Below are 15,077 nucleotides of genomic sequence, written 5' to 3'. Positions count from 1 at the left end.
CAGCGCTGGGGGCGGGGCCAGGGAGGGGTGGGGCCACACCGGCCCCGCCCAATCCATTCTCAAAAGCAGTCAGGTAAGGGCAGAGCGCTGCGGGGGGCTGTGCAGAGCCCAGGAGCCAGGACCTTCACGTCGCACTCGCTTGCAGGGCCCACGTCTGGTTGTCCCCTCACTTTATTCATCCCTCCGTGCCTCAGTTTCACCTCCCCAGTGAACTGGAGAGAACAGTCAGGACTTCCGAGAGACCAGGATAGGAGCCCCGCTGGGAAGGCATGGATAATTAAACTTCAATTCACTATGCTTATGTTCTGTACTGACCACATGCTCCTGCCCCAGCAGCGGTTTGGGGAGTACCCACTAATTTGGCCAGTTTTATGCGTAGCTTTGCCAGCATTTCATTAAAGCCGGAGGAAGGGAGGGAGCAGGGACAGCCAAGGACAGGCTGCTCTTTTCTTCCGAGAGAGTGTGCTGACCAGCGCAGGGGGGCGGGGGGGGCAGTGGTTCGACCACAGGAAGTATTTCTCCAAAAGCATGGCTAGGAATCAAAACTGAAATTCTTAGAGGAGAGAGGTGGGGCTGGGAGGGCAGCAGTGAGGAGTAGCCCCGTCTATGGGAGGCAGAAGATGGAACCACCTGGCTTGGAAGCGGTTCCTGGGAACTAAAACCGAGAGCCCTTACCTTCCCACTAGCACAGGGCCTGGCCTGGGAGGAAGGGGGTCAATGGTGGGCGGCCTGGTCAAACGGCCAAGGCTCTCCTAGGCCTCAGTGGTAGGTGAAGGTCTCTAGCAGGGGGAGCTGGAGACTGTTAAATGCAGATTCCTGGGCCCTATCCCCACAGGTTCTGATTCACTTAGACCTGGGTAGGGCCCAGGAATCTGCATTTCTAGCAAGCTCCCAGATAATGCTGAATCTCCTGGTCCGTGGACCACACTTTGAGGGGCACTAACGTGGGCTGCAATGTACATGGCACCCCCGGCCTGGCTTGTGCAGCTCACAATCTACACAACTGTACCCAGCTGGCTCTGGGCTCAAAAGGTGGAGACTCTAAGCATTCCTTCAGGAAGCTCCCCTACGGTCAGCGCCTTGCAGCATGGCTGCGACTGGGCTCGCTCCCACACAGGCTGTGGGTCCTGGCCCAGTTCCAGCTCTGAGCTGGACCCACTCAGTGGGTGCCCCCCAAAAAGCGGGGTGCCTTCATGCATACTGGAAGGAGAATGACAATGACAGTCTCCAGGTGGTTCAGAGAAGAGGGGGTGCTAAGCACTGGGGTGGGGCTGAGCCACCCCTCAGTTCCTGGGGGCGGGATGTTCAGCCCGTTCCAGAATGCCACGGAGCACATAGGCCCCGATGCCTGCGGGACCCAGAGCTGGAACCTGCTGGATGTGGAGCTGCCCCTAAGCCGCGCCCAGGAGCCAGGGGTGACTCTAGCCCCCCTCAAGCCCTGGACTCAGTACGCGGTGTTCGTGCGGGCCATCACCCTGACCACGGCCGAGGACAGCCCCCACCAGGGAGCCCAGAGCCCCATCGTCTACCTCCGAACCCTGCCAGCGGGTAGGCTGAAGACTTAGAAGGGCGTGCGAGCTAGGTGCCTGAGTCCGAAGGAGAAGGAGGGACACAGAGACATAGAGAAGCTGGGTAACGGAACACCTGGCCCCTGGAGACGGGGAAGCCAGATGTTAGAGTCCCAGAAAGAACAGGGGGCATCCGCCCGGGTCCTAGGGGGGGCGGTGGCTGGGAGAGAGTGAAGGGGGAACACTTGAGCCAGTTCAAGGGCCTTTGAGGGGAAAGGGAAGGCCAGGATTCTGAGTTCCAGGGAGTTTGCGGGTCACCAAATCCTTGGGAGAAAGAGAGGGGCCCCTTCCCAGACAGTATTTGAAAGGGGGATCCCGCGGCCCCTCAGCTGTACCCCACTTACGTTCCCAGCGCCCACGGTGCCCCAGGATGTCATCTCCATGTCCAATTCCTCGTCCCACCTGCTGGTGCGCTGGAAGCCACCGACTCAGCGCAACGGGAACCTCACCTACTACCTGGTGCTGTGGCAGCGTCTCGCGGAGGACGGCGACCTCTACCTGAACGACTACTGCCACCGCGGTGGGCAGGGCAGCGGCGCGGGCCGGAGGGGCTGGGGCGGGGGCCGCGGCGCCGTGCGTCTAACCGCCTTTCCCTGCGTCGCGCCAGGCTTGCGGCTGCCCACCAGCAACAGCGACCTGCGCTTCGACCGCGAGGACGCGGAGCTCGAGGCCGAGACGGAGCCCGGCTGCTGCCCTTGCCAGCACCCACCTCCCGGGCAGGTCCTGCCACCGCTGGAGGCGCAAGAAGCCTCGTTCCAGAAGAAGTTCGAAAACTTTCTGCATAACGCCATCACCATCCCCAAGTGCGGCGCGACGCGGGCCNGAGAGGGGTCAGGCTGGAGGGGTGAGGGCGGGGCCCAGATGGGGACGCGTTGCGGGCGGGGCTGACCCCGCCCATCCTGGTCTCCCCAGATCCCCCTGGAAGGTGACGTCCATCAATAAGAGCCCTCACAGGTGAGCGGGGCGGGACTGAGGGGCGGGGGTCCCGGGCCGCCGCCTTGGCTCTGACTCGCGCACTCCCCAGAGACTCAGGGAGGCACCGCCGGGCAGCCGGGGCGCTCCGGCTTGGGGGGAACAGCTCAGATTTCGAGATCCAGGAGGACAAAGTGCCCCGGGAGCGAGCAGTGCTGAGTGGCCTTCGCCACTTCACGGAATATCGGATCGATATCCACGCCTGCAACCACGCGGCGCACACCGTGGGCTGCAGCGCGGCCACCTTCGTCTTTGCCCGCACCATGCCCCACAGTAGGTGACCCCGCCTTCTACTCCGCCCCCCCCACTGACCCCAAGGACTCTATCCAATTAGTGCTCCAGCTAGCGAGTCCGACCTCCCTCTGCTCACCCTTCCGAGTCCCCAAGTTCGCATAATCCTAGAGCTTCCTGGAACCTCCCAGGGTGACCCCCTTGGGTTTGAACATGAAGGTGAAAGTAAGTACTTGAGACCTGACTGCCTGCTGCCCTCTCCCACAGGAGAAGCCGATGGCATCCCAGGGAAGGTGGCCTGGGAGGCAGCCAGCAAGAGCAGTGTCCTCCTGCGCTGGCTCGAACCCCCGGACCCCAACGGACTCATCCTCAAGTATGAAATCAAATACCGCCGCTTGGGAGAGGTAGGTACCCCAGGGGGCCCCCTAACCCGGACCCAGTTTCTGCCTCCATCCTTTTCGCAGCCAACTGTTCGATGTTGTCCTCAGGAGGCCACCGTGCTGTGCGTGTCCCGCCTGCGATATGCCAAGTTTGGGGGGGTCCACCTGGCCCTTCTGCCCCCCGGAAACTACTCCGCCAGAGTTCGGGCAACCTCGCTGGCTGGCAACGGATCCTGGACAGAGAGTATCGCTTTCTACATCCCTGGCCCAGGTGTGCATAGCCTCTGGCCCAGACCTGCCCTCCGAGCAGCCCCACCTGGGTCCCCGGCCCCATCTATGGTTGTGGAAGCCAAGGCCACTCCACTGTATTCCTCCCCTGCTCTCATTTCCCTTTGTGAGAGGAGAAGTGTCCCTTGCTCTCTGACTTCTCCATCTTTGACCCTACCATCTGCTGCCCTCTGACCACCAGAGGAGGAAGACTCCGGGGGGCTGCGCGTCCTTCTCACTGTCACCCCCGTGGGGCTCATGCTGCTCGTCATTCTTGCTGCCCTCGGTTTCTTCTACGGCAGGAAGAGGTGATGATGACCAGTCTTACTGGGTCCCCTCCCCCTTCTCCCCCTGAACCCTCATCACAAGGTCAGTGTGCAGTCAGAGGATGACAGGTGAGACAGCACAGAGGACTCCCTAGAGCCCTAACTTATCCCCTGAGGGCAGCATGGAGGAGACATGCCTTTCAGGGGGTGACCGCTCACCCCAGTTTACCGGCAACTTTCCCGACCTTACCAGTGAAAGGCCCGCCTCCTAGGACTCCCTGGTCTGGGCACACGGGGACTGTTGGTCACCACGTTCTCAGCCTGCAGGGGAAGTGACAGGAGCCTCACCATGTGCCCTGGATCAGTCGGTAGCAGATGCTCCTGGGGCTGAACACAGGAGGGCGATGGAGGCAGGATTTTGCTTAGCTGGGTGCTGAGGACCGCCTGAGCAGGCAGGGGCTGCTCCACCCCGGTCCTCCCCATTCCTAGCCCGTCAGAGCCCAGATCCCAGGGCTTGGAACGTGCGTAGGGACCCCCAGGGTCACCCCTGATCTGGGATGGGAGTGTGGTCAGTAACCTCCCTCCTCTTTGTCCTCTGACATTGCTCCTTCCTTCCCGGGGACACTTCTAGCCTGACCCCCTCACCTCCCTTTGCAGAAACAGCACCCTGTATGCCTCCGTGAACCCAGAGTACTTCAGCGCCTCTGAGAGTAGGTCTGGGAGTGGGTGGACAGGGGTGTGGGAGACCGGAGGCGGGCCAAGCACACCTCCAGGACACCTTCTTAGAGAAGGCAGCCTTGGGACCTGAGCCCTTCCGAAGAGGAGAAAAGTGCTCGGGGCTGTGGCACACAGCAGTGTTCTTGCCTCGTGACCGCCACCTCCCCACAGTGTACATCCCTGATGAGTGGGAGGTGCCTCGGGAGCAGATCTCCATAATCCGGGAACTGGGCCAGGGCTCCTTTGGGATGGTATACGAGGGACTGGCACAAGGACTTGAGGCTGGAGAGGAGTCCACACCCGTGGCCCTGAAGACGGTGAACGAGCTGGCCAGCCCACGAGAGCGCATCGAGTTCCTCAAGGAAGCCTCCGTCATGAAGGCGTTCAAGTGTCACCATGTGGTAAGGGAGGATCAGGGTCAGTGCCAGGGCAGGGTCATAATTAGGCTGAAAGTCATATGGTAAGAAGGGTAGGGAGGGTCAAGGATGAGGTCAGGGCACCGTCAAGGTCAGGGTTGGGACTGTGGTTAAGATCCTAACTGAGGTAAAGGTCATGGTTAGGGTTGGACTCAAAACCGGGTCATGGTGGGGCCACGGTAAAATCATGGCTGGGGCTGGGATCAGTCATGGTTGGGAAGCAATACTGAGTGTCATTATTAGGATCCTGATTGGGACCAAGGTCAGAGCAGGGTGAATCATGAAGATTGGAATGATGGTTATGATCAAGGTCATGGGTTAGGGTCAGGGTCATTGTTAGATCAGGATTAGGGCTATGGTCATGGTTGGGTCAGGGGTGGTGTCTGGGTCAGGTTGTGGTCACAGCAGGTCAGTACTTTGGCCAGGTGGGTCAAGGGGAGCCTGGGTGCACCTGCGACAGGTTCTTTGTCCCTCCCAGGTACGTCTCCTGGGTGTGGTGTCTCAGGGCCAGCCAGCTCTGGTCATCATGGAGTTGATGACCCGTGGGGACCTCAAGAGCCATCTTCGATCTTTGCGGCCCGAGGCAGAGGTGGGGACCAGAAAGACCCTGGGCCAAGGGGCTGGGAAGTTAGAGTTGACTTGGGCACAGTTGTGGGGGAATCCTTGGGCAGGAGTCCAACCTCCTGGTTCCTTCTTCACCCGCCCCCTCTCTTGGCTCCAGAACAACCCAGGGCTCCCCCGGCCAGCCCTGGAAGATATGATCCAGATGGCTGGCGAGATTGCGGATGGTATGGCCTACCTTGCCGCCAAAAAGTTCGTGCACCGAGACCTGGCGGCCCGAAACTGCATGGTGTCCCAGGACTTCACCGTCAAGATCGGGGGTACAGAGGGTGCAGGCGGGTAGGGGCCGCCTGGGGAGTGGAGGGACTCTCCCTAAGCTAGACTAGGAGAGCCAGGCGTGGCCCACAGCTCTGCCCCTAACAGCCACCCCCACCCCCACCCCTGGATCCCAGGCTTCTCGCCCAAGGCCAGAGGGGTGGGGTGGTTGGGGTGGGATGATCTCTGAGGTTCTTTGAGCCCCCGCATTCCAGGATTCTTGGAGGCTGTGGTGGGGAGAGGGCCGGGGCAGGGGCTGGGGTGCGGTTCTGCGGCCCCACCCCTGTCCGCCTTCACTTTGCAGACTTTGGAATGACCCGCGATGTGTATGAGACGGACTATTACCGCAAGGGTGGGAAAGGACTGCTGCCCGTGCGCTGGATGGCCCCCGAGTCCCTCAAAGACGGAATCTTCACCACCCACTCGGATGTCTGGTGGGGCCTGGCTGGAGCAGAGGGCCCAGGGGGTGTGCAGGCGGGGTTGGGCAGAGGCCTGGGTGCAAGGTGCTGGGCTCAGGCCCTCCTGCGTGCCCCCCAGGTCCTTTGGTGTGGTGCTCTGGGAGATCGCGACTCTGGCTGAACAACCCTACCAGGGCCTGTCCAACGAGCAGGTGCTCAAGTTTGTCATGGATGGTGGGGTGCTGGAGGAGCTGGAGAGCTGCCCCCTTCAGCTGTGAGTCCCCCCACTCTCCATGCCATCTTCCCTGCCCCGCCCCCACGATTCTGGCCCCGCTTCCTCTGATGCTTCTTTGCCCACGGTGCCCAGCTCTCAGCCTTCCCATTCTGAATCCCCACTACAACCCCATTTCCTCCCCTGCGGCCCTCCCGAGGCAGGCCCCCGCACCCCACTTTGCACCAGAGGCCTCTTCTCATGCTGTCCCCCACCCCAGGCAGGAGCTGATGAGCCGCTGCTGGCAACAGAACCCACGCCTGCGGCCCACCTTCACCCACATCCTGGACAGCATTCGCGAGGAGCTGCGGCCCTCCTTCCGCCTCTTTTCCTTCTACTACAGCCCAGAGTGCCGGGGGGCCCGGGGGGCCCCACTGCCCGAGGCGAAGCCCGACTCCCTACCAACCCCAGAAGGGGCCTCCTCAGACTGCAGCCCCCAAAACGGGGGCCCAGGGCACTGAAGCCACCCTCTTCCCTGGGTGACTGGCCTCCCACGGGCAGAGGAAGGCTCCTGACCTTTGAGGCCCTGGGGTGTGCAGACATCCACACCCCACCCCATGCTCAGAAAGGCCAGGGGGCGGCCCAGGCTTGGCCAGGGAGCAGGAGGATTGGGTGGGGGCGGAGGGGGCGGAGCAGACTCACCATAGGAGGAGTCTGAGTTCTCCGGGAGAAGGTGAGGAAGGTCACAGCAAGAGGAGTGGACGTGAAGTCCAGCCTGGGGAGGGGGGCCCACCCAGCCAGAAGGCGGCGTCCAGAGAGCCCACCCCCCAGCCTCAGCTCTGGATGTCCTGTGGACCTCTGGGGCCGTCAACCCACTCAAAACCAGATGAGCAACTGCATGAGGCTTGGAACCTTCTCTATCCACGTGTGGGAGGCTGGGGAGGGGGTGTCTACACGACTGCCCTGCTCAGATCTGCATTTCACCTCCTCCCCTCTGCCCCATGCACCAGGGGTGCGGGGAGAGCAGAGACCTGGGTGAGCAGGTTCCTAGCCTGGCCCTGTAGCCCGCCCTCACCTCCTCCTCTCCTTCACCACACCCAGGACCCCCCAAGTTTGGTGCTCCTCCGCCCTCCTCCCCAGGGGCAGCCCCTTCCCCTTAACCTCCCTCCTGCCCCAGGATGATTAAGGCTTTGAGAGCCTTGCTTCCTCCCTGCCCTCACTCCTACCCCCCACCCCCTGCCTCTCACGGGAAGACTGGAGAAGGTACAATAAATGCTGAGGTCTGTCTGTGCCCTGGTCCCGGGCAGCCCATTATCTCTCCATCTATATGGTGTTAACACTGGCTGAACTTCCTCCCTCCCTCCTTGGGGACTTGACGCGGTGACCCTGAGGCCGGGATACAGGATAAATACTCGGCTGTCAAAACACCACCTCCATGAGGACCTACCAGCCCGGGTTGCCATGGCGGTGGCTGCCGCTCAGGCAGCCAGAGGTGGCTGAGCCTGGCAGGAAAACTGTCTCTGGCCTCCCGGCCTTGCGCACCCGTCCCCCACACCTCATCGTTAGGTGGCCCCACGCTGCCTCCTCCAGGCACACGTCTCCGGGGCATCAGAGGACAGATGCAGTGGGCAGAGCGGGGGGGGGAGGGGCCCTGACGACCAGTCCATGCTGGACGCCCCCCCAGCCAGGGCAGGGACAGCGAGCAGAGTCTGTGCGTCTGGCTCCCTTAGATCACCCGCAGCAGAGATGCCCTGGAGGCGTATTGAAGGAGCCCAGGGGAGTCCATTTCCAGGCTTTTATGCCAGGAAGAGCTGCAGATAAAGGACTTAAAACCTTGGTGAAGACGATGCAGGCAGAAGGGGCTGGTCACGGCTCAGGGCCCTTTAGCGTTCCGTGCCAGCGTCTCCTGCCTCCAGGCCTCGGGGCCCTGGCTCCCACACTGCCACACGCTGCCGTGGACCCCGCATCTGGGGACGTTTGCTCTTCAGGGCTTGATTTGCTCACGTGTGCCCTGCACACCCACAGCAGGGCCTGAGCAGAGTGGGCGTGAGCCTGAGTGAGACCATTCCGGTGACAGCAATCACAACTCATTTACACCACGCCGGCGGCAAGGACCACCTGTCCCGCTGGACCCCAGCGCCCTGACCCTGCCTGTCACTGGTGGCTGAAGCAACAGTGCCCCCTAATGGTTGCTTGTGGAACCACAGGTTAGGGAGAATGGAGCTGGGGAGGCTGACCTTCTCCCCCGGGGTTCCCGGTCTCTGACAGGCCTCCGGCCACCTAGAAGGGGGGACACTCCACAAGGGGCCCCAAGGGAGACCCACACAGAGCACACAGCCACACCAGCACTTGCACAGGCCTGGACGGCCGCAGGGGGATCAAGCCCTCCCCGCCACCCACACCCCCTAACCTGCGCGGTGCTGGATGTCACCTGCCCTTCTCAGAGAGGCTTACGTGTCCCTTAAGTGTCCCAGGGTCCTCGCTGTGGAAAGGGCCCCCGAAGGGCCGTGGGACAGGGGTTCCGAGTGTCGCCTGGATACTGGATTACCCTGACTCAGGAGGATTTGCCCTTCTCCTTGTACAGCGGGGAGATACACAGCCCGTGCCCCGACTCTTGGCCCACGTTAGATATTGCAGCCCCAGCTTGGATGTTCCGTCCTTCGGTTCCTGGAAAGGCAGGACATCTGATCGGCTGGGCTTCGCAGACCGAGCAGGCCAGGAGCCATTCTCTCTGCCTTCCTTGCTGTCACCGCAGCCTGGGGGGAGGGGAGGGGGGCGCCGGTAAGAAGCAAGCTCTCCGGGTGGGCAGAAGGGAGGCTGTCCCAGGACAAGGTTGGCTGAAGTCCTAGGACAGAAAGCGGGGCTCGTTCAGGGGCCTCCTTCCCCACCAACACCCCAGAGCTGCAGCTCTGAACCCCCGGGCCTTCTCTATGCCGGGACAGGAAAGCATGGGTGCTGGGGAGGCGGTAAGAGCAGAGACAGACAGACAGGGAGACAGGAGCCCAGAACCTCTCTCCGCATGCCGTGGAAGCTGAGAGGCCACCCCAGGACCTCTCCCCCTCTCCCCTGCCCTGCTCTCTGCTCTCCATGGGTCTGGCCCTTCCCCCCACCCTGCCCTTGGGAGCAACAGCAGGGAGGCTTTCTGCTTGGTCACTGCCGGAGATGCTTGTGCAGAACTGGAGGGGGGGAGGGGAGGAGCGGGCAGAGGTGCGGGAGAGGGGGCGGGTGAAGGATACACAGAAGATGAGGTGGCAGTAGGGAAGAAATCCTGAGCCCATGAAGAAGGTTCTCAAGAAAATGAGACAAGGCGTCTTCCTCTCTGGGAGGCAGAGGAAGGAGAGCTTGTGCACAGATCATGCATCTCAGACGAGACACGGAGCTGGGAAGGGGTGCAGCCAGCATCACCCCTGATGCAGGGAGGAGGAAGACGGGGCTCTGAGAGACTGGGGGATGGCACAGGAGCACAGTGGCCTCTCTTGGAAGCAGCCTCACCTGAGGGAGAGCCCCCCAGGAAGGAAGGCCAAGGCCTGAAACAAAATAATGGACGCAGAGCACTCTGAGCTGGAGAGCGCCACACAGACGATCGCTGCTATCGAATCGTGATAGCATTTCTTTTTTCTTTTAAGTTTATTTATTCATTTAGAGAGAGACAGAGCAAGCTGGGGAGGGGCAGAGAGAGAGGGAGAGAGAGAGAATCCCAAGCAGGCTCTGCGCTGTCAGCATAGAGCCCAACGCGGGGCTCGAGCCCATGACATGCCAGACCATGACCTGAGCCGAAATCAAGAGTCAGACGCTTAACCGTCTGTGCATTTCCACAGACACCCTGAAGGCGAGCGCTGGACTCCGAGGGCGGGCGCGGGAGGGGACACACTAACCAGCACCGATAAGGCAGGGAGCAGCTCCATCCAGGCTGTGAGAGCAGGCGGGTGAGGCTGGGTTGAGTCTGGAAACTTGGACGGACCTCGGATCCAGCACTCGGAGGAGGCAGCAGCCTCAAAAGGAAGCCAACAGGAGGGCCAAGTCCTCCCCTGTTTCAGCAGCAGACGTCCCTGTGGGCAGAACCTGGCAGAGACCGGCCAGCAAGGAGCCCGTGAGTGCGGTTTGCAGTCGAAGTCCTGAGTATACAGAGCGGAGTGAACAAGGGAGGGGTGGGGCTGGGGACAGGAGAGTGACCAGCCCCTTGGAGGCTGTTATCCCCTCCGATGACCGAGCCTAAGTGCCCCGAACACACGGAACATTCTGGCGGCCTTCGTACTGTGGCTGACATTTTGCAGATGAGGAAACTGAGGCCTGAGGAAGTGAAGGAACTTGCCCGAAGTCCCACAACCAACAGCTGACCGGGCTGGGATTCAGAGTCCCAGTGATCCTTTGTGACCCGCTGCCCCCGAGGTGCCCCACGCTGCGCTGGGTCCCCGGGGAAGGCTGCCAGGAAGGCCTGATGGGCCGGAATGGCGGCCGTACGGTTGTCCGGCACCAGCACCAAACCACCTGAGCACCGAGCAGATGCTGACAGTCGTCCTGTGTTGGGGAAAGGAGGCACGTTGACGAACGAAGCCAGGCCCCGCCCCTGAGGGCCACACTGCTGGGCGAGCGGACCCAGTGCCCCAGCGCCATGCGAGCTGGGAGCTGACCTCCCACACCACTGCTTCCCTGCTGAAAGCTCCCCATGGCTCCCCAGTGCCAAGACGGAGCTCCCGCTCCCTGCCCTTCACGCTCATTCACACTCACTCATACCCCTCCCCAGAGGACCCTACAGCTCGAAGCCCCTCACCATCACCCATTCGCTCCCCCCCTCCACCCACCCCTGCTCATTTATCCTGAGGATCACCTGCTCCCCGCCACACCTCCTTCCTGAAGCCTTGCTTGGCCTCGTACAACCTGGATCCAGGCAGATTGGCCTTCCTTTTCTCCGTGGCCCCTGAAACTCACACCCGCCAGCACAGAATTCGTTTTCAACAGACACTTGGTGATTTAATTACAAAGCAGCTACGGCAGCAGAGGGCAGGGGCACCTGGTAGCGCCGCCGGTTAAGAGTCTGGCTCTTTTTCTTTTTTTAATGTTTATTTATTTTTGAGAGAGGGAGACAGAGCATGAGCAGGGAAGGGTCAGAGAGGGAGGAAAACACAGAATCAGAAGCAGGCTCCAGGTTTGGAGTTGTCAGCACAAAGCCTGACACGGGGCTTGAAGCCATGAACCGTGAGATCACGACCTGAGCCGAAGTTGGACGCTTAACCGACTGAGCCCCCCAGGCGCCCCAAGTGTCCGACTCCTGATTTTGGCTCAGGTCACGATCTCGTGGCTTGTGGGATTGAGCCCCACATCGGGCTCTGTGCTGACAGCGAGGAACCTGCTTGGGATTCTCTCTCTCTCTCCTGTCTCTCTATCCCTCCTCTGCTCTTGCTCTCTCTCCCTCTTTCCCCCCCTTTCTATCTCTCTCTCAAAATAAATCAACTTAAAAAAAATGCAGCTAAGGGCAGAGAGTGCAGAGAGGAAACCCCACCTTTGGAGTTAGACTCAAACTGAATCCTAACTAAACATACTCGTTTGCTCCAGCAAGTGATTGGTAACTTACTTCTAGCCTCAGTGGCACTCATCTGGGAAGTGGGAAGCCCACTGCACAAGTACGCCCCAAAGCACGATGCCTGCCACAAGACATCTGCAGATTCACCTGCCTCCTCTAGCAGGGGTGGTGGCTGATGTTCAGACCACATGTGAGGACCTCGGCCCCAGGGCTGCACCAGGAAGTCTGCGGGCCTGCCGGCCACGGTCTACACTCCCGAGCGCGCTAGAGGAGAGAAAGTGAAAACCTCAGACCTCCAGGTCCAGCCCCCGGAATCTACAAGACATCTCTCTGCTTGATCCTCAGATGTCCTGGTGCCTTTGATGTCCTCGGCTCGTCAGGTCCCCCAGGACAGCCAGAGGGAGCCTCCTCGGGCCCGCCGGGTTCCCTTCGCCATCACCACCAAGCGGTCTGAAACCTGACTCGCGGGTCACCGAGAACCTTCCCTGCAGCCTCTCCAGACTCCCAGGACCCCTGGATCCCTCTCAACCTGCTCCAGGCGCTGCCTGCTCTAACCCGGGCATCATCTGGACACACAGCCACTCCAGGCATAGGGGCTGCAGCTGCTTCTGCGTTCCTCCGGCCGCCCCGGCCAGCTCTCCCCTTTGCTGTCATGCAAGTCACCTGAGCAGCAAATGGGGCCTGAGGAGGAGGGGACATGGACACGGTAAAGAGGTCCGACCCAGTACGCTCTCAACACGAGCTGGGCTTTGCCCAGACTGCCCCTGTACCCAGGGCACCCCCTCTACCCAGGGCTTCTTTTCTTATCCAGATATATTGATAGATTACAGTTATATTACCGGCAGGTATACAATGTAATGTTGATATTTGTGTCTACTGCCAAGTGGTCTCCACAAAAAGTTACTTAACATCTGTCCCCACACATAGTTACAAATTTCTTTTTCTAGGGATGAGAACTTTTTAAAAATGTTTTTATTTTTGAGAGCGGGGGAGGGGCCGAGAGAAAGGGAGACACAGAATCCTAAGCTGGCTCCAGGCTCTGAGCTGTCAGCACAGAGCCCTGTGTGGGGGCTCGAACCCGCAAACCACGAGATCATGACCTGAGCCGCCCAGGCAGCCCTATGATACAGTGTTATTAACTATAGTCACCACAATGTACATTAGAGCCTCATGACTTATTTATTTTATAATTGGGAGTTTGTACCTTTTGACCCCCTTGATCTGTTTTGCCCAGCCACCAACTCTGCCAGCCACCCACCTGTCCTCTCTGTCTGTCAGTTGGAGGTTTGTTTTGTTTCTGTTTAGATTCCACACAAAAGTGAGATCACAGAGTGTGTGTCTTTCTCTGGTTTACTTCACTCCCCGTAATGCCCTCCAAGTCCACCCATGTTGTTACAAATAGTAAGATTTCCTTCTTTTCATGGCTGCATACTATTCCATTGCACATACATGCCACATCTTGTTTACCCAGTCACCCACCCACGGACATTTAGGTCGCGTCCGTGTCCTGACTATTGTAAGTGATGCTATGGTGAATGTAGCGGTACAGGTGTCTGCTCAGGTCAGGGTGGTTTTTCCTTTGGATAAATGCCCAGAAGCCGGACTGTTGGATCATATGGTAGCTCTAGTTTTAATCTCTTGAGAACCTTCCATAGAGGCTGCACCAACTTACATCCCTGCCAACAGCGCACGGGGGCTCCCAGTTCTCCACTCCTCGCCAACACTTGTTATTTCTCGATTCTGACAGGTGTGAGGTGATGTCGCTCTGTTGCCTGGGATTTGCATTTCCCTGATGGTTGGCGGTATTGAGCGCCTTTCTGTGTGCCTGTTGGCCAACTGTTTGTCTCCTTTGGGAAAATGTCTGTCTAGATCCTCTGCTCATGTTTTAATCAGATTGTTTGGGTTTCATGAGTTCTTTATATATTTTAGACAGTAATCCCTTGCCAGATGTATGATTTGCAAATATTTTCTCCCATTCAGTAGGTTGCCTTTTTATTGTATTGGTGGTTTCTGGTTGTGCAGAAGCTTTTTAGCCTGATGTAGTCCCATTTCTTTATGTTTCCTGTTGTTGCCTCTGTTTTTGGTGTGAAATCCATAAAATCACCACCAAGACTGATGTCAAGGAGATTACGACCTCTGCTTTCTTCTAGGAGTTTTATGGTTTCGGGTCCCTTTAATCTCCTTTAATCTCCGGTCTTTAATCCATTGTGAGTTAGTTTTTGTTTGTGGTGTAAGGTGAGTTCCATTCTTTCGTATGTGGCTGTCCAGCTTTCCCAGCACCATTTATTGAAGAGGCCTCCCTTCCCCCATTGGTATGTTCTTGGCTCCTTTGTCATAAATTAATTGACCATTTGTGCCTGGATTTATTTCTGGGCCCTCTACTCTGTTCCGTGGACCTGTGTGTTGTTTCACCAACGCCGTACTGTTTTGACTACTATAGCTTTGTGATGTACTTCACAATCAGGAACGTGACGCCCACAGCTTGGTTCTTTCTCCACATTGCTTGGGCTGTTCTGTGTCTTCGGTGATTGCATACAGATTTTAGAATTGTTTGTTCTATTTCTGTGAAAAGTGCCACTGGAAATTTGATAGGGACCGCACCGAATCTATAGATTGCTTTGGGTCATACGGTCATTCACCTCTGATCACGTGACTTCTCATCATGGCCCAACCCGGACGCCTCGCAAACTTAGCCTCCACCCTCGTCCCCCCAGAGGACAGGTCTCTCCCCTGAGGTCCTGGAGGAAGTGTACGCTGTGAATCGCCAAATCTCTTCTGTGGACCTACCTACCTTAGGATGCAAGCTTCTGGAGGGGAGAGGACAGGCGTTGACATTTGGCGTGTGGACTAAATCATGTCCCATCAATATTCATATGTTGAAGCCCTAACCCCCCAGTGTTACTGTGTTGAGAGAGAGGGCCTTTAAAGAAGTAATTAAGGTTAAACGGGGTCCTAAGAGTGGGGACCTGATTTGATTGGACCAATGTCCTTATCAGAAGAGGAGGAGACAGCCGAGATACTCCCCAGCCCCACCCCTGCACAAGCACAGAGGAAAAGCCAAGTGAGGACACAGCAAGAAAGCAGACATCTGCAAGCCAGGAAGAGAGCTCTCACCAGAAATCAACCCTGCTGGCACCTTGACCTTGGAATTCCAGACTCCAGAACTGTGGGAAAATAAATGTCTGTCGTTTATGCCCCCCAGACTATGGTATTTCACTATGGCAGCCCAGACGAATAATCCAGCAGCACGAACC

At 58.8% G+C, this 15,077-nt stretch overlaps 1 protein-coding gene across 1 annotated transcript in view; it reads left to right on the top strand.

Annotated features, from left to right (window-relative positions):
* Positions 1-6,919, top strand: part of INSRR (insulin receptor related receptor) — a 14,770-nt gene extending 7,851 nt beyond the window's left edge. Inside the window, exons 8-22 of the mRNA XM_077764204.1 lie at positions 1,300-1,548; positions 1,921-2,088; positions 2,176-2,371; positions 2,481-2,522; positions 2,593-2,813; positions 3,039-3,175; positions 3,260-3,422; positions 3,621-3,726; positions 4,342-4,394; positions 4,573-4,802; positions 5,296-5,406; positions 5,539-5,698; positions 5,998-6,127; positions 6,231-6,365; positions 6,583-6,919. Of these exons, the coding sequence (XP_077620330.1) occupies positions 1,300-1,548; positions 1,921-2,088; positions 2,176-2,371; positions 2,481-2,522; positions 2,593-2,813; positions 3,039-3,175; positions 3,260-3,422; positions 3,621-3,726; positions 4,342-4,394; positions 4,573-4,802; positions 5,296-5,406; positions 5,539-5,698; positions 5,998-6,127; positions 6,231-6,365; positions 6,583-6,823 (2,342 nt within the window). The 3' untranslated portion in view covers positions 6,824-6,919. The remainder of the gene's footprint in view (positions 1-1,299; positions 1,549-1,920; positions 2,089-2,175; positions 2,372-2,480; positions 2,523-2,592; positions 2,814-3,038; positions 3,176-3,259; positions 3,423-3,620; positions 3,727-4,341; positions 4,395-4,572; positions 4,803-5,295; positions 5,407-5,538; positions 5,699-5,997; positions 6,128-6,230; positions 6,366-6,582) is intronic.
* The last annotated feature ends 8,158 nt before the right edge of the window (positions 6,920-15,077 follow it).

The sequence above is a fragment of the Crocuta crocuta genome, unplaced genomic scaffold (assembly GCF_008692635.1).
Source record: "Crocuta crocuta isolate KB4526 unplaced genomic scaffold, BGI_CrCroc_1.0 scaffold528, whole genome shotgun sequence".
Lineage (NCBI taxonomy): Eukaryota > Metazoa > Chordata > Mammalia > Carnivora > Hyaenidae > Crocuta > Crocuta crocuta.
The sequence above is the reverse complement of the archived record's forward strand: the minus strand, read 5'-3'. Positions and strand labels throughout refer to the sequence as shown.